This window comes from Desmodus rotundus, chromosome 12, assembly GCF_022682495.2.
Source record: "Desmodus rotundus isolate HL8 chromosome 12, HLdesRot8A.1, whole genome shotgun sequence".
Classification (NCBI taxonomy): domain Eukaryota; kingdom Metazoa; phylum Chordata; class Mammalia; order Chiroptera; family Phyllostomidae; genus Desmodus; species Desmodus rotundus.
In genome coordinates, this window is record NC_071398.1 from 70,032,494 (window position 1) to 70,056,814 (window position 24,321).

General features: G+C 41.3%; 2 protein-coding genes across 2 annotated transcripts; both read right to left on the reverse strand.

Moving 5' to 3' along the window:
- Positions 1-2,014: 2,014 nt before the first annotated feature.
- LOC112313931 (cornifin-B) lies at positions 2,015-3,859 on the reverse strand. Its single transcript, XM_024570546.3, has 2 exons — positions 3,704-3,859; positions 2,015-2,666 (listed from the first exon to the last, which is right to left on the reverse strand). The coding sequence occupies exon 2, from the start codon at positions 2,645-2,647 to the stop codon at positions 2,336-2,338; it is 312 nt and encodes a 103-aa protein (XP_024426314.1). The 5' UTR covers positions 2,648-2,666; positions 3,704-3,859; the 3' UTR covers positions 2,015-2,335.
- Positions 3,860-11,048: 7,189 nt separating this feature from the next.
- Positions 11,049-13,104, reverse strand: LOC112314030 (cornifin alpha). Its single transcript, XM_024570636.3, has 2 exons — positions 12,988-13,104; positions 11,049-11,908 (listed from the first exon to the last, which is right to left on the reverse strand). Exon 2 carries the CDS (start codon positions 11,887-11,889, stop codon positions 11,359-11,361), a length of 531 nt encoding a protein of 176 aa, XP_024426404.2. The 5' UTR covers positions 11,890-11,908; positions 12,988-13,104; the 3' UTR covers positions 11,049-11,358.
- Between the last annotated feature and the right edge of the window lie 11,217 nt (positions 13,105-24,321).

Here is a 24,321-nt window from a genome sequence, read left to right on the forward strand (position 1 = left end):
GTCGTAACACCATAAAAGTCCTAGAGTTAAAAAGATGTCTTTTGCTTATATTGTTTAGTGTCTGCTCCTTTTTTCCTTCCCCAAGTATATGCTTATTGATCCCACAGCCTAGAGATGTGCCATGACTGGAGATTGAACCTGTGATCTTTTCTTGAACGGGATGATGTTCAACCAACTGAGCCACGTAGCCAGGGCTAGTACCTGCTTTTGTAATAGTACAATCTGAACATTTCCCAATAAGACATCATTTTCCTACAACAATCTTGTTAATGGTTGCAGTATAATCCTAACATATAGATGTCTCATCAGTTATTGAACCCATTATCTATTGATTGCACTTAAGTGTTATCAAATTTTTGATATTAGATAGAATGCTGAAACATATCCTCATGTATAAAATATTTGTATATGTGCATGAATATTTCCTAAAAACATATTTCCAAATAAAATGATAGTTCAAGAGTAAGGTAGAACTTCAAACCTTTTGATTCCTTCCTGCCAAACTCTTCTTTAAGGTGCTTAAACTATAATCATAAAGTCTGTGTATTATAGAGCCCATTTCCTCATTCAGAGTCAGCCTCCTTAATTATAAATGGTCTGGATATATCTCTAGACACTTTTACATGGAAACTAGCAGAAATATGAAATCACTTCAAATGTGCATACCATACAGACCCTGGACATGTAATTCAACTACTCATCATTTTGTAATGATCTGTGGGGCAGTTTCTGTCTTAGAGTTCCCAAATATTTTGGAGCTCTTGCCAACTCTATTTGGAATGCTTTTGTGTCCCTCAGATACCACCTGTCACCTGCCTCACCCCTATGTAGTGTTATGGACCATGAACCTTTTCAGGAAAGGGAGTTCACTCCCAGGGACCACTACAGTTATTCTGATATTTTCTGTTTGCTTCACTGATTTGGGAACAAGCTCCCTAAAATCCAAGACCCATTCAACAAAAATCTGCAAACCAGCTGGTCATCCTTGAAAACAAAAGCAGGCTTCAGGAAAAAGTGATAATCTAGAAATCTGGAGACCTGGGCTCTGGGTGTCATTTGAAGACAATTTCTGGTTGATCTCAATTAATCTTCTTCTCCTTTCCAAATATCAGTTTTTTAAAAATCTGGAAACACAGGGGCTATGCTAGGTGCTATTTAACTCTCATTACACCCCTGACATTTTAGAGCTCAATGACCTGCTCACTGCCAGTTCCTGGCTGGTTACTCACCTCACTTGGATCACACACTCCTCCTTGTAATCTCTTCTTCAAACTCACCTCATTTTTTCTAATCACCGGATAAGCAGGCTTCTGTGTTCATTTTGGGAGAGACATTATTTGGAGTGTTTGTATGTGGCTGTATGTGTACATGTTTGTGTGAGGACATGACTGCTGTATCTCCCAGAGAAGACTACTGATTCTCCAAGGAAAGGCACTGTGTATCCTCATCCTCTTCCTGGTAGAGATAGTTGCTGACCCCCTTGTACATGATAGATGGAGGCAAAAATAACATTGTCTGAGCTAATGAGAGCAAGGCTTATGTGGATAATTAGGAGAACGTGTGTCTACTTAAATACATGTGCTTTGTTGAGAGTGTGTGTCTGTATGTGTTAGGTGTCTGGAAGGTGAAATGAGTGAAGAAAACCAGAAAAATTAGGTTCAAGTGTATAGCAGTGATGTTTTGGGGAATAAGCAGGAGCCTTGGGAACAGGACCCTTAGGATGAGAGGTGGCTTGGAGCAGGCACCATGGAACTGAGGTATGACTCAGCCCAGTGTCAGAGGAGAGCCCTGCTCTGGGTGTGGCTGCCCAAAGTGACAGGCTCTGGGTTCCATTACACAATAGCCATGGACATTTTCAGGATGCCCCTACACATAATCACACACACACATTCATGGAAGCACCCAGTACTAGGACAGATTGATGATGTCTACACCAACTCCTCTCTGATTACAGGCCCTACTCATGATAGAACAGGAAGGGACAGATTTAGCAAATGACACAAGTAGTCAAAAGTGGTGTTAAGTTCATTTAATGGTGGCAGGGCAGACAGAGGCATTCTTCTCAATCAGATCAACTCTTCAGGTGAGACCTGAGCAACTTAGGACCTGCAAAGCCACTTAGGCCTTCAGCATAATTCAAAGGCTCAGAGGACCCTTCAGAGTGTTCAACAAAAGCCTCATGGAATATATCTTTAGGATGCAAATAAGAGAGAGATTCTGACTGATGGTGAGAACATGCTGATTACAAGATAATTAAGACACAGAAGCAGAAGGGAAGAAGGTGTTCAGCATTTGGTGGCTCTTCAAGGGCATGATGGGTGTTACCATATTACTTCTACTTGCTCTTCTGCTGGGATGGGCCTGGAATAACCATTGGTGGAAATGGCTCAGGGATCTTAGGCTGGTCAGGCTGAGGGACCTGAGGGTGAACTGGCTCTGGAAGCTTTGTGTGGCCAGGTTGTGGATCCTTGGTGTGGTCAGGTTGTGGATCCTTGGTGTGGCCAGGTTGTGGATCCTTGGTGTGGCATGGATCTTTGGTAATGGGAACAGGTGGTTCTTGAGGTGGAGGCTGTTGGGGCTGTTTCACCTGCTGCTGCTGAAGCTGGGGAGGTGGGATGTTGTGTTGCTTCTGCTGGGAGGAACTCATGCTTTGAAGGAGGCTGGACCTAGAGACAAAAATGTTTACCCAGAGGTTTGGTGGAACAAGGAATAAGAAAAACTTAATGATAAATATATCTCATTTCATGTCCCTACAGATGTGACCAACTGTCTTCTTTTCCTTTCTGTTTCCCTGAATTTAAGGTTAATGGAAACTTCTTTGATTCCTGTGCACATTCAAGAAAAGAAACTTAAAGGTGCTTTAATCTGTTTCACATAGAGTGGAGTGCTGATCTATCTTTCCTTTCTTTTTGGTGGTTCTGAAAACCTACATCAGCAACACAACACAAGGCCCATCCCAGGAGTCACTGAATCTCAAGGTTTTTAATAACTTGGAAAGATGATAAAGTCAGAAGTCTCAAGTCTATCCTCTCAAGTCCACCACATAGCTCTCATAGGAAAGCTGCTTGGGAACTTGCCCTGAGTCCACATGACTCCACCTCTGATGCTCTGTTCACATCATCCTCTGTATGCATGCTTTCTGGAAGGGTTTCCATCCTTTTGATGCTTCCATACAGGCTCACCCATCATGGCTCTCCCCCCAGACACTCTCTGCCAGATCCAAGTCACCTTCATTTGCCACAGCACAGTGCCTGCCTTGTCCTCTCATTTAATCATTTCTCATGAATTATGCTTGCAAATTACTCCCACATTTTAAGAGCTCTGATGGATGGTATCATGAAGGAAAGAAAAACCTATGTTTTGAACATACAAATTGCCAGTGCAGTGCCTCAGTATTTCAAATTCTGAGTAATGATTAGAAGAAGTAATAAAAGTCACTAAATGTACTCTGGACTTTGCAGTCCCTATCCTGTAACTGAGCAAATCATCATTACAGAAACCATTCTCCACAGTTACAATCTGAGAGGGAAGTCAAAAAGATCTTAACCCCAAGATCTAGGTGACCTTAGCCCTAAGGTAATGTCACCTTAGCCCCAAATTAACATTGCATTTAATGTAAATATATTTTCAGCATGACAAAGAGACTCCAGGAAATAAAATAGAATTAGACAAATACTAAGAAATCCCAAGTAGAGAGACTCACCTGGTGCAGGGAAAAGTTCAAGCTGTCTGGCCTTCAGGTCTTGTGAGGAATCTCTGGCAAGCTAGCTTTTTATACAGAAGATGTGTCTTGCCTTAAGGAAGTGCAATTGTTTTGGGGCCACTCTATCTTTACTCTAGCTTTTGTAATGAAAATCTCTGGCTTAACATTTTTGGGCACTTACTCTTTGACAAAAATGTCACCTGGGCTTGGCCCCACTGTCCATCCTTTGTGGGGCCAAGCCCAAGTGATCCTTAGTTTGCTATGGACTACAGGATTCCTGGGTGGTGATGAGTTAAATCAGGAGGAAGTTCTGGGCTCTGAAACCAGAAACAATATGTTTTCTGGACAGAACCCTAATCTTTAGCTCAGATTAATTCTATTGAGCCTTTTGATATTCTAAGTGGTTGTGGAGATGAATAATAGGCACTACTGGTTCTTCTGGGATGCCCTGCAGAACAGTAAGTGAATCATTTGATCTTCACTTAAGTGACTATTCAGTACGTGACAATAAATGAATCATGTGATGTTCCAGTTCTTACATATCCAGGCCTGGGAGAGGAAAGGAGAGGCTTAGATGCTTGCTTTGGAAATGAATTGTTTTAAGTCTGGTGAGAGCCTTAAGTTGTCATGGGGACTCAGGATAGTATATAGATGTCACTGGGGAAGAAGAGTCAGGATTCACTAGATCTGTTCGATATGATGCAGAGTCCTAAAGATGTTACATCTTATAGGATTTCTCTCTCTCTCTCTTTTCATACACCAGCCATGTCCTCCCATGAAGAGAAACAGAAGTCACTAACTCAGTGTTGACTTTAACACACAACTTTTTACATGGTGTGGCCCTGGGGACATCCAAACATTCTTAAAACTCAAGTATGTGGATTACTCCTCCCCTTCCACTGCTTTACCCCTGTGTTAACATCCATCAAGATGAGCCTCAGGCACAGCCACTGCTGTGAACTGCTTCCATCAGTTCCAAAAATCCTGGTTGCACCTTATCCCTCCACCTGTCTCATAGGTTCTCAGTCAATGGGCAATTGTTATCCCTGGTGCATGTAGGTTCATGAAAGGAAGGAAGGATGGTAGGGAGGAAGGTAGCAAGCAAGATAAGAAGAAAGGAAAGGAAGAAGGAAAGGAGGAAAGAGAGATAGAGAAAAGGATTATTTTAGAGAGATGTCTTTAAAATTCTTTGTAAATCATAAAGCAACTACTTGAGAATGATTCACTTTCTTATGACAGTTCTCATGATATAATCTGAAAAGAAGGTGAGGGTTTGTCATCCTTTTCCCTTCCCACCCATCTTCTTCCTTCTCTGCTGTTGTTTGACTAGTCATCTCCCTCTGGGATGGTGCCAGTGCCACCATCATGCCTACACTCTATTTCCTGGTATCACATAATTCTCCTCTCAGGTTGGGTCCGTGTCCCTCTCCTCTTCAAAACCACCTTTCCTGACCACCTGACCCAGGGAGATTTGAGCAGACTCTGTTATTCCACCTGGGATTCTTATCTTCAGAGGTACCCACTCTTCTATACAAATCTGGGTGTTTCTTGTGTTCTATCTTGATTCTGGACTTTGGTTCTAGAAAAAATTGTTTTCTATTTTCCATCTTAGCTTTGAGTGGCTTTCTCCTTTCTTGTTCTGATATCTTGTGCACTTTTATAGAAGCATCTCTGGCACCAGCCTCCAGGACTTCTAATTTTACCCAACCCTGTTGTCCCTTTTGTTTAGAGAAGCATACTCCATGTCTGGGTGTTAAGGCTCTTGCTGCCCTTCAGAGAAGCTTGGTTTGTTCACCAGTGTGCATGCACTAAAGAAACTAACCCCAAGTACAGAGCATGAATCAAATTGCTTCTGATAGAGAGTCTCACTTGTAGAGGTTTCTTGATCTCTCCTGGCCCCTTTCCTGGTGTCAAGAGGCTGCTATTTCCCATCTCAATGGCCTGGGCCTTGCTTGATTCCTGAATGTGGATGATGCTGCCTACCTTGAAACATTCTCCAGATTTCCTGGGTCTTACTCTTTTGTCATGACTGTATGGACTATTCTCACATTTTTCCTTGAACTCTATTTTCTCAGCCCTAGGTTCCAGCATGCTACATCTGTGTGAATTTTTAAGGCATTTGTGGAAGTGCAGGCTTGAATTGTTAATGCTTGGCAGCCACACTTCACCAATGGAGTACATGAGCAATAGATAATGATTCCCTCTTTCATCCCCAGTGAAAACCTTTCTGAGATATAAATTTTTTCATATTTAATATGTATAATTAGATGATTTTTGACATAAACAAACACCTATTATACCACAACCACAACCAAAGAAATAGACATATCAAAATCTCCCAAATTTCCATGTGTGTGTCTGGGGTGAGAACTTGTCGTGAAATCCACCCCCTTAAATTTAAGTACACCATACCATATTTTTTTAACTATAAACATTGTGTTGTAGAGCTGATCTCTAGAACTTACTCATCTAATAAAACTGAAACTTTACGCCCACTGAATAACAACTTCCTACCTCTTCTCACCCAGTAAAACCACTACTGTATTCTCTGCTTTTATGAATTTGATTACTTTACATACCTTTACAATTGAAATCATACAATATTTGTCCTTCTGTGATTAGCTTATTTTGCTCAGAATAATATTTTCTAGGTTCACCCAAGTTGTTGCAAATGGCAGGGTTTCTTTCTTTTTAAAGACCAAATAGTATTCCACTGTGTATATATCACATTTTCTTTACTCTTTCACCTGTTGATGGAAACTTGTGTTGTGTCCACATCATGGCCATTGTGAATAGTGCTACAGTACACATGGGTGTGCTGGTATTTCTTAGAGATGCTAACATCAGTTCTTTTGGATATATACCAAGAAGCTGGACCTTTTCATAATTTTATTTTAATTTTGAGGAATCTTCATACTTTTTGTTATAGCTACGGTACCATTTTACATTCTCATTGATAGTGTACAAGGGTTCAAATTTCTCTATAACCTTATCAATACTTATCCTTTTTAAAAAAAAAAATTAATTACCATATAGAACCACAAAAGATCCAGGTTAGTCAAAACAATCTTGAGGAAAAAAAAAAAGCTAGAGACATCATATCTTGATTTCAAATTGTATTACAAAGCCATAATGATTAAAACAGTGTGGTACTACATAAAAACAGATGTATAGGCCAATGGAACAACAGAAAGAGCCCATAAATAAATCCATACATATACAGTCAACTAATCCTTGGCAAGGGTGATAAGAACACATATTGGGAAAAGAATAGTCTCTTCAACAGATGATGTTGGTAAAACTGGATATCCACATGCAAAAGAAAAAAAAAAGAAAGAAAGAAAGAAAGAAAGAAAGAAATAAAGAAAGAAAAAATTGAACCTCTACCATCCACCATATAAAAATAAGCTCAAAATGGGTTAAAGATTTAAGATTGAAAATGTAAAAATCCTTTAAAAATATAGAGGAAAATCTTTGTAGTATTGGTCTTGACAATGATTTCATATATATGAAACCAAAAGTACAGGCAACAAAAGCAAAAGTAGTCAAGTGAGACTACACCAAACTAAAATGCTTCTGCACAACAAAGGTAACAATCAGCAGATTGAAGAGGCAGCCTACAGAATGGTAGAAAATATTTGCCTTTTTATGAGGGGTTAATTTTCAAAATAAGTAAGAAATCTTATAAAGGGTTAATTTCTAAAATATATAAGAAAGTCCTATAATTCATTGGGAATAAAAAGAAGGAAATAAAAGGAATAACCTGATTGGAAAAAAGACCAAAGGGCTTTGATAGGCATTTCTCCAAGTAAGAATTACAAATGGCCACCAGGTATATAAAAAGATGCTTAACATGATTATCAGGAAAATGCAAAACAAAAGAATTGCCTGGGAAATGCCCTTGGTAGTTGACTACTTTGTAACATATTCTTTGTAACATACAGGGATTTCCTTTTGCCTAGTTTCACTCCTCCTTTATCTCATATTTTTCCTCTCTAAGATTATATTTCCAAAGAAATAAGTTGCACATAAGGCTCTGTTTTGGGAAAATCCAGGGTAGCACATGCTATGAAACGTGTGCTCTATATGAGATACAGAGAGAGAAACACAATCGTCCACTGATGAAAGTCAGTGCATAGGCCAAGGTCAGCAAAATCATAGGATGGAACAGTGTAAGAAACTTGGAATTGACTAAGGACCCTTTTTGGAAGCTCTGGAACTAGGCTGTCCAATAGAGTAGCCACTAGCCACATGTGCCTATTTAAATTTAAATGTAGGAGCCTCAGAATCCCAAACCCATGTAAACTATGAGATAATAAATATATGTTGTTTTAAGACATTAATTTTGTTTTGATTTGTTATACAACAATAGAAAGCTAAACACTATTTCTAATGATAAAATGTAAACTTTTAAGCAAAAAATTATAATTTTGTGTTCAAAGGGCAAGGTTTAAAACATTCCCTTCAAATCCAAGGCATTATCTAATGAAGGTATAGACTACTCAACATCTCAGAAAATATCAAATAACCTCTCACCACTTGGCAGGCATTTGGTTCTGCAGAGGTGTGGGGGTAGTGAGGGTGTATGGGGGATTGCTGAACACACAGCAGAAAAGAGACAGATGGCAAAGAGGAACAGGGGGAGCAACATAGTGGAGAGGTGAGTACATTACATAGGGAGGTATGGGAAGCTGGCTGGGAAAGTGGTTGGCATAGACCCCCCTCCCAAAGACTGTTCTGAGTCAGAAATAGGAGGAAACACCTACAGCCCAGTGGGAACTCCCTTATTGAACAGTTCTCATCTAAAGCAGTTGCTATCATCTTCTGTTGTCTTCAGAGCACATGGAGACTCATGGTAGTGAAGGAAGAGAGAAACAAAAGTCTGTCTACCCATAAAGAGACCCAAATGTGCATTTCTTTATTGGCATAGGTGACATCTGCATCCAAGCTGGAAACATGCAGTTTACCAGCTGTGTGTAGTTTGTACTGAAATTCCTCACACAGAAGCATAACCTACCCTCTACTGTTGGCTGGGGGAATGGCATTCTATCAATATTTATGGGAGAGGAAAGGAGCTGAGGGAAGACAAGGATCTCAGGCAGGACGCAGAACTCCACATCTTCCAGGTAACCTTGTGGTCACAGATTCAAAGGCAGTGGGCAAGACTGGAGTCTTTTGGTGTGAGTGGGCTGGAGGGAGTGGCATTCTGGGGGACTTTTGACAAAAAGTTTTAGAATTGAATTGAGGTTTATACGGGATATCATTCTTTTTTAAAAGACTATTGTGGCCATATTTTCCCTTTCGGGCTGCTGGCCTGGAAACAGCTGTGGGACTTCAGGAAGTTCCTGGAAAAAATGTTTCCTCTAGCTCATCAACATCTTGGACTGCTTTAATTTTTGAAACATGTAAAAGAAGTGTTATAAATAAAAGTATTTTCAATTTATGGTATAGAAAATGTTTAAAACAAAGGGCTGTTCAAAGAATAAAATAAATAATACCTTTTACTCTACAGCTAAATATAGCCACTCTTCATGTTTTGCTGTATTTACTGTCAGATTTTAAAAGATTTATGCATATATACATACATTTTAACAAAGAAATAATTATGTGACTATGTATTACATGGCATAATATTTTGCAAGATCTTGACATTGTCTGAACAGTTTCCCCATGACTAAATATTATTATTTTGTGATTTCAGTATATTCCATGACATAGCTACACAATAACTTGTTCAATCAATTTTCTCTTTTGGGGAATTGATTTTGTTTCCTTCTCATCCTTTTTTTCCCTATTATGTTGAAGTGATTCTCCTTATAAATAAGTATTTGTATACATGAATGCATATTTCCCAGTGGAATAGAGAGTATATGCAAATGTTTAAGGATTTCAGTTCATTTTGCTTAACTCCCCATAAGATAGTTCCTTGACTTTACACCCTTCCAGCTGTGTGTCACCAGTCAGTGTCCCCAGTTGTGGTCAGCCCCTTTAAAGGTGAATGCTCTTGTAGATATTGGTGACATTTTCCATCATGTCATTGTGTAGTAATTTGAAATCACCTGAATGTGTGCAAACCTCACAGGTTCAAGTGACATCATTCTCTCTTGCCAGTCTGATAATGACTCATCAAATTGCAAAGCTTTGTTGAGCAATTTTTGTCTTATATTCTCCAAAATCTTGGAATTCTTCCCAAACCTATCTGAGTGCTTGTGCATCATTCAGGTACTAACTGTTGACCTCTGGGTATCAGTTTGTTGATCTGGAACACCAATGAGCTCTTTAAACCTTTCATTCTAACATTTTATATCTTATGACATACTCTCCCTCAACTTTATACTGGCTTTTTGTCTTACCTGCATTAACCTCTCTTCCTCTGAAACCTGTCTAAACGTTTTTTTCTATGATACATTTGATTTTATGTTGTACTCAGAGGTACTTTGTGTGTGTGTGTGCGTGCACGCATGTGTGTGTGGAGAGAGAGAGAGAGGGAGAGAGAAAAAGAGGGAGAGAGAGTGAGCATGTTGTGTCGGTGTTTTTTCTTGTTAGTGTAAGTTTATATGAGAAAGGGGGTGAGGATCACCCCTCTTAGGCTTCTGCTGGGGCAGGCACTATTGATTCTGCTCCCCTGCAGTACTGAGGTCTTCTTATTGGGCATTCAATGAAAGATAAACACTGATTAAAGTGATTAAATGTACATGTGTGTGTTGTGTGACTTTGGGGATGTGTAGGAGTCACCTGTGTGTTTCTCTGTGGTGAGTGTGTGGGTGGGGATGTCTGTGGATTTGTCTGTGTGTGTGTTTCTGAATGTGAATGATTAAGTGCTTGGCTTCCATGTGTTGAGGCATCAGGAAGGGAGGATGAGTGAAGAACAGATGATCATGTTGGAATATATACAAGCACTATTTCTTTGAAAGACAAAAGATTTATGCGTTCTGAAGAGAGACCAGAGTATACAAGCACGATTTCTTTGAAAAAAGTAAATAAATAAGCAAAGTGAACAGAATAAGTGTGATTTGGGGACAAAGACTCAGAGGCGGAGATAGTTTGAAGCAGGGACTATCTACATTTAGATATGACTTACTCAGGGGCAAGAAGAAAGTCCAGCTCTGGCTGAGGCTGCCCAAAGTAACAGCGTCTGGGTGGCCTTGACAGCCTTCCCTCTGGCAGCCAAAGAACACTCTATGAGTGCAACAGTCACACACACACATCTGTACATCCTTAGTGCCTGGGTCAGGCACTTCCTGACAACAGCCCTCATCACCAGTCCTGCTGTGTGCAGTACCTACTTTGAGTTGAGAGAACAGTGAAGAAAGATGAGTTGGACAATGATACACATAGACAGCTATGGAGTTAAAAACGATTTAATGGGGGCAGAGCAGGGAAGAGTCACTTGATCCCACCCCAATCACTCTTCAGATGTGCCCTGAGCAGCTAGAAGACTAGCTCAGCTAGTGAGACTTTCAAACTTCTTCAGGGGCTCAGAAGCCCTTCAGACTAAGTGTGAGGGACATCTTTTTAGAGGGTGCAAAAAGGGAGGGGTTATGACTCAGAGGGTTATGACAGCATGCTAATTATAAGTGGAACAGATAAGCAGAATAGGGGAGGGGATTCAGCATTCAGTGGTTGGTTCCTCAAGGGCATGGCCATGGACCACATTACTTCTGCTTGGTCTGCTGAATTTGTGCTGGAATTACCATTGAAGGACATGGCTCAGGAACCTTGGCGTGGCATGGCTCAGGAACCTTGGTGTGGCATGGCTCAGGAACCTTGGTGTGGCATGGCTCTGGAACCTTGGTGTGGCACGGCTCTGGAACCTTGGTCTGGCATGGCTCTGGAACCTTGGTGTGGCATGGCTCTGGAACCTTGGTGTGGCATGGCTCAGGAACCTTGGTGTGGCATGGCTCTGGGACCTTGGTGTGACATGGTTCAGGAGCCTTGGTGTGGCATGGCTCTGGCAACTTGGTGTGGCATGGCTCTGGCACCTTGGTGTGGCATGGCTCTGGCACCTCGGTGTGGCATGGCTCTGGAACCTTGATGTGGCATGGCTCTGGAACCTTGGTGTGGCATGGCTCCTTGGTTTGGGGAACACATGGTTCCTGGGGTGGAGGTTGGCAGGGCTGTTTCACTTGCTGCTGCTGGAGCTGGAGGGGTGCAGTGCAAGGCTGCTTCTGCTGGTGGGAACTCATGCTTCAAAGAAAGCTAGACCTAGAGACAGAACAGATTGTTTAAACAGGGATTTACTAGGAAAGAAGCCACATTTAATGCTAAATAAATTTAATTTCATGACCCTTTATAAGAGTGAGCCTCATCTCTACACAGGAGTGAGCTCTGGCTGTCCTCCTACAGTTGAGAGTAAAATACTCTTTGACAATTTGTAGACCCTTTCCAGAGGAGAAGCTTAAAAGCAATTTGTTCACTCTGTTTCAGTGGGATTCATTGCTCAGCTTCCTTTCTTTCCAAGAATGTCACAGTCCTCATTGATATACCCACATTAGGTCTTTTGGAAGGCAATGTCTTAGAAATGACTGCAGTCTACTCACTCCTGGTACTACACAGTACACCCGTAACTTATGGGATGACTCTATGTGAATCCAAGCTCCTACAACCACACTCTAGCCTTTGCTTGCACAGTCTGAAATGCTTTCCTTCCCATCTCTGCTGTCCAAATACTCCTCCATAGTAGCTCACATCATTGCCACCACTGAGAGTTCTTCATGAGTGCGGCTCCCCAGAACTGCCATAGCCCTTCCCTGCCCCTTCTCCTCACACCAGTCACTATCTACTTTGTCTCATCTATATATGTATATGCATTATCTTCCCTGCTAGGTTGTGCGTTTGCTGAGTAAGTTCCTATAAGTATGGGTATGATTTACCCAAAGTATTCAGCATAGTGCCTTAAATATAATAAAAGGCTCAGTAGAGGTCTATCATATGAGTTAAAATTTTTATAGTGAGTATCATAAACAGAGAGGACAGTAGTGTTTCTGAGAGTGCTCTGGGCCTGAGCTGTAGTTTTAAGCCTGATTTTAACTTCCTGTGGGATCTTTCACAGGTCTGTGCCCTGCCCTGTTCCCCAGGTCCACAATTGTCCACTGAGGTGGCTGACTTAACCACCTACTAAGTTCTCTTCAAAACTAAATTGTGCTTTAATTTAAAATAAAAATATCCCAATAGTCTCACTCTCTAATACCCCTCATCAGCCCTCTTACACATTTGCCTCTGTCCAGTTTCTAATAAGAAAAAAATAAACAAGAATCTCACATTGGTTCTAATCAGAGACTCACCTGGTACACAGAGAAGATCAGGCTTTGTGGTCGCTCTGGTCTGGTGTCAAGTCAATGGCCATCTGGCTTTTTATAAGGTGACTGAGACCTCCCTTAAGAAAATAAAATCGCCCCAGGCCCCTCTGTTTTCATTCCTCACCTGTCAAACATGATTCACCCCACTCCCCTCAATTACCAGTTGGCTCAGCTTTTGTGATGAAAACCACCCACTTGGTATTTTTTGGCACTGGTTGTCTCACGGTGATATCACCTAGGCCTAATTCCCACTGCCACCCTCCCCCTTAGACCCAAATGTAGGGCTTGTGTTGGGGGAGGGGTGAGCCACAGACTTCCTGGAGGGTTTTATGAGTTATTTTCCTAGAGGGAAATCTGAGACCTTTTGTGATCTTGCCACCTGTCTGCTCTCTTCTTTCTTGAGATGTTTGTTCCTCACATTCTGTGGGATAGAATGCATTTGGGCATATGAACAAGTGGGAAAGGGAAGGGGAGCAGTGGAGCTGAGGTGGGTACAAGTTGCCTGCAATGTAAAGGTAGATGCTAGAGATCATGAAATTGACTGAATGTAGACTCCTTGTCTGGGGAATTCAAAACCATAGTATCCATTTCCCCTATCTTTCTCTTGACTCCATTGAACTACACACATTCAGAATTACTTAATTATCACCCCCGCCCTCCCCCCACACACATCCCACCCCTTCATGACTGGTTGCTAATCTGGGTAAACCTGCTTTGCTTTCACCAACCACACCTTCACCCCTCTCCTAGTTAAGGGATTTTCAAGGGCTAATTCATCTTCTGGGATAACCTTTCCCTCCACTCCACCCAGCCTTCTGGCCATGGCCATTTCCTCCTTCCTAACCCAACTATATACCATCCCACCTGAAAACCTGGAAACCTTTCTTACTGCCTGCACAAGCCCACCCATTGGAGCCCTCAGTGATGAATCCCCCCACCCTTGCCCACTCCCAACTCCAGCCCCAACACCTGGAGCTCTTGCTGGCTGCTATGTCTCCACACCCCTGGCTCTGTAGCTTCTGGGAGCTTTCTGAGTGTCAGAGCTGTGCCTGCTCAAAACAATGATGTTCTGAGGGTAATATTTTTGTCCTCATTCATTCAACAAATATGAACGGAGTCCTTAGTACACACCAGTCATGGCTCATTCTAGGAGCTGTCTGTACAAAGACCACTTTCTCTCATGAGACTGGGAACTCCCTGGGACAAAAGACACAGTCTCATTCAGAGCTACTAGTGTAATGGATCTCAGAGAGACTCAGTCCACAATCCTCATGTGGTAACTGGGGTGTTTGAGGCCACGAGAAGTGAAATAATTCACCTAAGGTCAAACAACAAACCCCGTAAGAAAAGGAATTCTACACAGATATCCTATGTTCTCTTTTGTCTTACCCACCCCTCCTCCCTAAACCCATCCCCCCGCCCCCCCCCCCCCCAATGCCTACAGAGGAAATTAAGCAGGGACATGATTAAAGTGGAAAGGGGGAGGGAGCCCAGACATCCTGGCTTGGAGCTGGGTCCACTCAGTCCTGGGAAAACTTTGTGTGTGTGGCAATGTGGAAAGACACAAAGAGGCTTTCCTTTGGGTAAACCCTTAATCTTTGTTAGGATGAATCCTCTTAAGTAGTCATCAATCTGCTTAATATTTGAAGAGGGTCTGGGGATTAATAGAAAGTATTTCTAGCTCTGTTAGAACTAGGAGGGGACATGAATTAGCACAGGTGGAACTAAGGCACTGATTCAGTTTATCATTACTTAGTGGACCAGGGTCTGAGAGGAAGGAAAAGGCTAAAATGCCTGTTTTGAATGAGTTGCTTTCACTCTGGAGGAGGTCCCATAGTGACAGAGCCTGTGAACCCTGGCTAGTAATGACAGTGAGGATGGCATAAGGTGAGCAGCCTCTGAGCACCTCCCCAGGTATACCTTTCCTCCACTATGGACAGGTCCTGACCTTTTCTGTGGACACAAGAACAGGAATTCCTTGGGTCTTCACACCAGAATTTTCCTCTAATCAACATAACATAAAACGAAGTCATTGGTTCAGAGCTGCCTTCAAAACACAATCTGTTATTAGGTGTGGCCTTAGGAAAATCCAAGTCACCCTTAAAACCCAGGTGTGTGGATAGTTTCTCCTCCTCATTTGCCTCCACTGCCACCAAACACACACTTAAGTATTTGTGGAGCATCTGCTGGCTCCACAGCTGAGTCACCTGTCATGAACTTGAGTCTTGGACCAGCCTCCCACTGTATCCCCATAGTCAATAGTCCACATCCATCCTCACATGGTACCTGGTGTGCAGTAAGTAGCTGCTTGGTGAGCTGGCGATTATAGAATGACTAACTGACTGAATGAATGATTAAATGAATAAATTAATCAATGGCATTATTTGTAAACAGAGGCGTAGAGACTGCTGGAAAGTCCCCCATCTTTGGGGATGAGCTGATAAAAGAAGGGCTCAGAAAAAGATAGATGGAGCTTCCACTGACTTCCCCACACATCTGCCTCACTATCTGTCAGTTAAACGACCCACCTCTCTCTGGGCTGCTGCCAGCACTGTGGCCACAGCTGGGCTCCAAGCCCCTCACCTCAGTTTAGCTCCCCTCCGGGCTTGATCCAGATCCCTCTCTTTGCCTAAACTCCCTCTCAGGAGCCCCTGACAGAGGGAGCACCAGGAAGAAATTGCTGCTGTCCCTGGTAGAATTTTCAGCCCCGAAGAAAGTGCTTTCTTTCTTTCTTTCTTTTTTTTTATGACTTAAAACAATAGAAATTTATCATCTCACAGCTGTCAAACATGAAGTATGAAATCTAGGTGTCAACAGGATAGGTTCCTTCTGGGAGATCTGAGGGAGTATCTCTTCCATGCCTGTCTCCTAGCTTTAGGTGGCTGCTGGTGATCTTTGAATTCCTTGGCTTGTAGGTGCATCACCCCAATCTATGCCCTCATCTTGACATGGCTTTCTCCTTTGTGTGTCTCTACTCTTCTCCTTAAAAGGACACTGGTCATACTGGATTAAGGGAATATCTCCAGTAAGATCACATCTTAACTAATTACCATTTCCAAATAAAGTCACATTCTGAACTTCCAGGAAGAAATTCCTTGGTTCTTTATTTAACTCACTATAGTCCGCCATCTTTGGCTCCTGAAAACTCATGTCTGTCCCACATGCAAAATATGTCCACCTGTCCCAACATCCTCAAACACCTTAACTCATTCCTGCTCCAACTCTAAGACCAAAATATCATCTAAATATAAACTCAAATCACCCAAATAGCAACACCTAAATCAGGCATAGGTTCTGGGTATGGTCCATTATGGGGTAAACTTCCTCTTTATCTGTAAACTTGGGAAACATCTAACCACCAAAGTCTGGTTCCTGATCCCAGATGACAGAGAGGGAGGTAAGGGATGGGACCTTTCCTATTAACAGTCCTGATGCCAATATTTAGGATAGTGTCTAACACTTTGCTCATGCTCAATTAATGTTTCTTTTATTCCTTGTTGTGAAATTTATTTGGTTAACAAAATTATACAGTTTCAGGTCCATGTTTATACAACACATCATCTGAACACTGTATTATGTGTTCACCACCCCAAGACTCCTTTCATCACCATTTATCCCCCCATACCCCATTCCACCCCGCCACCCCAGAAGTCACCACACTGCTGTTTGTGTCCATGAGTTTTTTCTCTTTTTTTCCTTTTGCTCAATCCTTCCATCCCTAGCCCCACAATTCCCCCCCAACAGCTGTCAGCCTGGTCTCTATGACTCTGTTTCTATTTTGCTTAGTTCATTTTGTTCCTTATATCCCACATATGAGTAAAATCATAAGGTACTTGTATTTCTCTGACTGGCTTATTTCACTTAGCATAATGTTCTTCAGGTTCATCCATGCTGTTGCAAAGAGTGTAATTTTCTTCTTTTTATTTTTTATGGTCGAGTAGTATTCCATTGTGGAAATGTACCATAGCTTTTTTTACCTACTCATCTACTGATGTACACTTGGGCTGTTTCCTAGGTATTGGCTATTGTAAATAACACTGCAATGGACATAGGAGTGCTTATGTTCTTTCAAATTGGTGTTTTGGGTTTCTTTGGGCAAATTCCCAGAAATGGAATCACTGTGGTAATGCCATACTGCTTTCCACAGTGGCTGCACCAATCTACATTCCCAAAAACAGTGCATGAGGGTTCCCCTTTCTCCACATCCTTGCCAACACTTATTGTTCATTGATTTATTGGTAACCATTCTGACAGGTGTAAGGTGATATCTCATTATAGTTTTAATTTGCATTTCTCTGGTGATTAGTGATTTGAACATCTTTTCATATGTCTGTTGGTCATCTGTATGCCATCTTTAGAGAAGTGTCTATTTAGGCCCTTTGCATATTTTCAGTTGGATTGTTTGTTTTTTTGTATGTTAAGTTTTATAAGTTCTTTATAAATTTTGGATAATAAGCTGTAAGAAACCTCCCTGCCTGGTTTCAGAGACTGTCTAACATTTAAATCCATTTTGGGCTTATTCCTGTATATGGTATAAGAAGGCAGTCTGGTTTCATTTTTTGCATTTATCTGTCCAATTTTTCCAACATTATTTATTGAATACTTATTTATCTTTACCCCATTGTATGTTTTTGACTCCTTTGTCAATATTAATTGACTTTAAAGGCATGGGTTTATTTCTGGGTTCTGTATTCTATTCCATTGATCTTTATGTCTGTTTTTATGCCAGTACCATGCTGTTTTGATTACTATGGGCTTGTAGTAATCAAACTTTATTCTTCTCCAACTTTACTCTTCTTTCTCAAGATTGCTGTGGCTATTTGAGGTCTTTTGTAATTCCATATAAATTTTTGGAATATTTGTTCTAGTTGTGTGAAATACATCATTGGTATTTTGATAGGAATTGAATTGAATCTATAGATTGCCTTGGGTAGTATGGACATTTTAACGATGTTAGTTCCTTGTATCCACAAACATGATATGCTTCTACTTATTTGTACTTCTTCTATTTCTTTCTTTAATGTTTTATAATTTTCCAAGTACAAGTCTTTTACATCCTTAGCTAAATTTATTCTGAGGTATTTTATTCTTTTTGAAGCAATTATGAATGGGATTGTTTTCTTAGTTTTTCTTTCTGATAGTTCATTGTTGGTGTATAAAAACCCAAGGAATCTGCTTTCTACTCCTCTGTTTACTCCACATAGTTTGTCTCAGGCCCTGGAGGATCTGAACCCAGCTCTGAAGCTGGGTACTCTGGGTCTTCCTTTGGCCCTGACTCTGGATGAAAAGGAATTTCCCTATCACTTGGTACCCTGCCCTGTTCAGGCCCTCCTGCCTGCCTCAACCTGTGCTTCCTTCTCTCCAGCAAACATTGCTCTGGCTTCCAACTCTGGAACTTTCCATTGACCCCCAATATCATTCTCCCTGTTTGTTGACCTGAAGCTCACTTAGTGGTTGGTGTTAAGTCTGTTTTCCCTGTCAAAGAAACTTTGTTTCATTGTCAGGGTAAGGCCCAGCTGATAAATCTGGACCTGCAAACTCCCCACATAAAAAAAAAAAATGGGAGGAAGCAGGTGGCTTCTAATGGTAAGTCCATCTTCCAAGGTTTCTCAGGCTTTCACAGGAGCCTCTCCTTAGTTCACAGGAGGCTGCTGTTCTTGCCAGGCCTGAACCTGTCTGAACCTGAACCTCCATTAACTCTGAGCTGCCTCTGGTTCACCACCCATTTATAGAGCAGGGCAGACTGGCCCTGAGCCTAACCAGTTATCAGGCCCTTCCTGACTTTTGTCACTCCCTCCTTCTTTACTTCCCTGAGGCTCAGAGCAGGCAGAGAATATTCTGCAGAATTTCAATTCTAGTTATTTTTACCATAGGCACCCACATTTGAAATATGACAACATCTAGAAACAGGCAGCATTAAGAGAGTTTTGCTTTCACCTCCTCCTCCCTCCTTAGCCCCCCATCACTGTTAGGAACAGGGTATTGGCTGCTTGTTACAGATCATGTTGGTTAAAGAGAAAAGTCTCTCTAACACACAGGATCCCCAACTGAAAAAAGGGAGGAAAAGGAAGAAGCAACACCAGGCCACAGGGGTTTAGAAGCCTTCTGAGCACTTTGGCCCAGCAGGCAAGGGAAGCAAAGTTTGCAAGCATGGATGCAAAGATCGGAGAGTGCCAGATATCCTGGCACTGACAACTTCTACCTAGATCTGTGTCCCATAGCGAGGAAGGGACAAAGGGGGTGAGAAAGGGATTGGCCCAGGCTTCAGGGCTTGCTTAGCAGCAGAATCAGACCAACACCTGGGATACAGGGTTCCCTCTCCAAGCCACCATCTCTGTAAGAATAGAGTATGCCTCTCCCCCTCTTTTCTTTTTTCAATCCTTGAAGGGATAGATAAACATTTAAATTATCTTCTGTGTTCGAGGCAGGTAGAAATTGTTTCAATGCCTTGTTCTGCCCATGTTAGTTGGATGACCTTGAGCAAGTTACCTAAACTTTCTGCACTTTAATGTTCTTATCTTTAAATTGGGAACTTTAGTTTGTACTTTACAAAATTATTGTAAAGATCAAATGAAATGATGCTTCAGATATTTTTAGGATGAATGGGTTAAAAATGTTGTTCATAATGATTCTTGCTAATTTGTCTCATTCTTCCCTTTCCTCCTACTTGAAATCAGATGAAACTTCTTCCTGTTGTCTGTACATTTTTCTTTTTCTGCTGTGTGTGTGTGTGTGTGTGTGTGTGTGTGAGAGAGAGAGAGAGAGAGAAAGAAAGAGAGAGAGAGAAGACCCTTTATCTCTCTTTATTTTTCCACTAAACTTTCAGATGTACATATTGACTGGATTATATCACGAGTTATTGGATAGTGGTGATGACTACACAGTCCATGGTTTACATGAGTTGGAGCACAGGGGGTGGCTAAAGTTGTTGGTGATTATACAATGACATGGGCATGCCTCAGATAAGAAAACTGAGGCAGAAAAATGTTAAGTAACTCTCCCAAAAGATTACAAAGTTAGAGTGTGCCAGGATACGGTCTCTTAATCCTGCCACATTGCTTCTCAATACTGGTAAAGCATGGGACATTGCTGGAAGACTACTCTTAGAAGTAGTAACTAGGTCCTGAAATTCTTGCACAGCTGAACTTATCAATTGCCCATCTATTATCTATTTGACATAAAGTTTTCCTGGATATGGATGATCATAAGATACAGTAGATAAACCATTTTTAGTGGAGGATATTGAGTTTTGAAACAGAATCTGGGATGGTGCAGACTATAAGCTAGGTATGTTGCCCCTCCGATCATGCATTGCCCCGTGGACTGTTGAAGGGTCACAGTGACAAGCACATGGCTAAACATTCTCCACAGAGAATCCAGAACCCCACTGGACGGGACTACTGTTTGTAGTTGTTGGACTTGCCCTTGTTTGTTCAGCTGTGCCTGCTTCATCCTGATTCACCTCTGAGACCCAGCACCTCCAGAGTACAGAGTGGCCTCCAAAGGTCACAGGTACAAAAACATAAAGTCCTGGGTTCAGATTCTGACTCTGGTCCTTACCAGCAGTATGTGTATGAGTTTGGGAAAGTTTCTTAACAACAATAGCTTCCATTTGATTGGCACCCACAAAGTATTAGACTTTGTTCTGGACACTTGATGCTAATTGTCACAATAGCAGTGCTAGGAACAGTTCATTAAACCCATTCTACAAATGTGGAAGTTGCGGAACAAAAGAATTAAGTCACCTACTCAAGTTTATATGGCAAATAGGTGGCAGGTCCAAGATGCAAATCCAGTACTGTGACTCTGAGGTCTTTATGAATCTCGGTTTATCTGACCCATACATTAGGAATGATAATATTGGCTTCCAGAATTGTTATTAAATGGAATTACATATGCAAAGCGACTACTATAGTGACTAGAGCATAGTTGATGGATACTAGATACCAGTGCATTTCTTCTCCTTAGGATCCGAAGCATATCAATTATTAGAAACTCATCTCCAGTGACTCAGAACATTTCATAAAATTCTTGGTCTATGAAGTAGTCAGTCAGTCGTTTGTTTAACACATGTTTGCTGAATGACAACCAAATGTCAAGCATGAAGTCTGGTGGAGAAATAGGCAGCATTTGATGAGCTTCTGGGACCCAATACCCATCAGTGAAGAGTGTTTCCCCAACTGACCTCAGCATAAGAATCTCTTGAGATTCTTGTTAAAATGCAGCTGCAACCTCTCCATCTTAATAAAATAGAAGTAGCTAGAGGATGCCTGGGGATCTGTATTTCTGAAGTGTTCTTCCGGTGGTGGGGAAACAGTAGATTCTAAACCCAATGTCTTTTCTACCTTTGCTGCAATTAGCATCATCTAGTTTCTTTTAAAAAAATTCCTATCTGGCCTCCAGTTCAGTTTTATTCAATCGGTCAATTTTTAAAAAGTCTTCAGATACTATCAGGGTTGGAAATCACTGCTCTCACAAATTATCTCCACTCCTAGTGCCTGAATCTAGGCAGAGAGTCCCAGTCCCATGACCTTATCCAGGTGGAAGTAGTTGCAGGTGGTTGAGAGGAGGTACAGGTGGGTGCTAAGGTGTCATATTAATGTTGATGCAACTAGATGCTGATAAATGTGGGTGTTTGGCCTGAGAATATTGAGAGCCTTGAGAAGAAATTAAGTCCCATCCAAGGAAGGTGAAATATTTATACTTCTACACACCCTTGAACCCCACCTTCCCTCCAAGGAATCGTCAAAGGACAGGCTCAGGCTGGGCAGGTCTTGGAGCCAGTGGTCTGAAGTCAGGAAATGATACTGTGTCATCTGCCTAGATTTCATCATGTGAATGGTATGGAGATGTTTTGGTGATATAGGGAAGACAAAACTTTACCTCTAGCTATCTTAGGTTTTTAGCTGGACTCATTAATAAAAAGACAGATTAACAATAACAATAGAAGAACAAATACTTTTTTATGTGTGCACATCTTGAGGGAGAAATCTAAAACAAAGAGAAACTCAAAGCAGTACCAAGGACTGCATCTTATATAATGTATTCAACAAAAAGCAATATATTTGTAGAGAAATGACAGGGCAAGGGAAAGCAGTTTTAGGCTTCTAAGGGCAGCAAACTGTGGGAAGATAAATATATTAATGGGAAGTAATGGAGGACCATTTGTTTGCAGATTCCTCTGGTGTCATTTCTGGACTGATAAGAGTCTGTGTCCAGTAAAAGAAGAATTTATATCCTGCCTCTAGCAGAAGAGGGGGGAAGGTTCTGTTGTGTTTGCTCTTTCTTAATTGCCTTCTGCTCCAAATAATTTTTATATCAAAGAGGCATATTTTGGGTGACATATTTTGATTTCCCCTAGTGGATCAAAGTCTCACACTTCCTACTTCCAAGGAGCTTCTGGCAGGGACAAATTATGACTTTTGGAGTCCCAAAGTACTAGAACTTACAGTTTTCTGCCCTCCTGCCTTTCCTGCTTATGCAAAAAAAATCTTTGTTTTTTCAAAATCACCTAAAACACACAACTGTTGCTTCTTTTTAGATTTTCTGGCTACTGCAGTCTAAAATTATTCACGAAATCTGACATTCTTTCATTTGTTCATTCATTCATTTTTTCATTCTCCAGTTTTCTGGGTTTTGCCCATGTCCCAAACATATTTCCTCTACTTATTAGGAGATCAGCAGATCCACTTTCATGGGAGTAGTGTGGTAGGGGTAGAGAACAGGACCCACTAAAATGCAAAAGCCCAAAAGAATCCATAAATCTACCTAATTTTAGGGCAGGAAGGAGGCATCCAAATCAACTTCTCATATGTGGACAAAGCACCATGGTGTAGGGACTCCCTGGAGGTCACAGGTCTATTTAGTACAGAGCCAGAAGTAGAACCCATGTTTCTTCTTTCCCAGTCTATAGTGCCCCCCCCCCAGGCTAAAAAAGAGACAACAATTACATATTAGCATAATTCCTGAGTGAGTTAAAAGCCACTGTCTAGGCACAGGCATGGACACTTACAGCAGTTACCTCCCCCAGCTGTAAGTGATAATAAGATCAATCATTTATTGAACATATACCATATCCAGCTAATTTATAGAGATTATCTCTAATCCTCACAAAAATTCTGCAAATAATTGTTATTAAACCATAAAGCTTTTCACGTATGAGAAAACTAAGGCTTGGGCTCTAAGTGAATAGATGCAATCGCACAGCTAAGAAACAGAAATGCTGAGATTCAGCTCTGTTCATTCTGACTATGGAAACTTGCTCCTTTCTTGAAGGGAACTTACTGTCACAACAGCTCCCATGCAAATGCCAAGGTCTGGGCACTTTGTCTTTAAGGGGCTACTGGCCAGAGGAGGTGGCAAGGAATGTACCAGTGGGCTTGAGATGGAGCAGCTGGATCAGGTGGGGATCAGGTGTTCTGCCTCTGGGTGGAAAGAATTTTCTGGACAAGTGGAAGAATAGAGCGAGGAGTTGGTTGTAAACTCTCCCTCTCCTACCACAGCATTAAGAGGTTTTCTAAATATACTTTCTTTTCCAAGAAGAACAAAAATATTATTTTCATCACACTAATGTGTGGGGTTTGAAGACAGGATGGGTAGGAAATCAGTGAAGTATGCACAGAAACAGGGATAAACATCACCGTTTGTCAAGTCAATCAGAATGGAAATATCGTCCAAGTACTTTTTAAATTCATATAGCCTTTAATAAAAATTTGGAAGCATAATGTTATATAAGGAAAATGCAAAGAGCTCAATGAATTTTCACAAAGTGACTGCACCTATCTACCTAGCACCCAGATAAAGTGAGAAAACTTGACCTGTTTCCTGGAGCTCCCTTAGCTCGCCTTCGAGTCATTTTGACCCTAAGTAGATGGGATCATTTGATACAGAGGTGTCCTACCCATGGCCCATGGGCCACATGCAGCCCAGGATGGCTATAAATGTGGTCCAACAAAAAATCATAAATCTACTTAAAACATTATGAGATTTTTTTTTTGTTTTCGTTTGTGTTTGTGTATTTAATGTGTGGCTCAAGACAACTCTTGTTCCTCCAGTGCGGCCCACAGATGCCAAAAGTTTAGATACTAATATGTAGTTTTAATGCATCTTTCTTTCCCTCAAAATTATGTTTGTGGGATGTATCCATGTGATGTACTGGGGTGTATCCAATCTCATTGTTGTGTAGTATCTCACTGTATAAATATACCACCAGTGTTTAGCATCTTTTTGTATGTTTATTTGTCACCTGGACATTCTCTTTCATGAAGTACCTGTTCAAGTCTTCGCCCATTTTCCGGTAGGTTTCTGTAGTTTTTATTA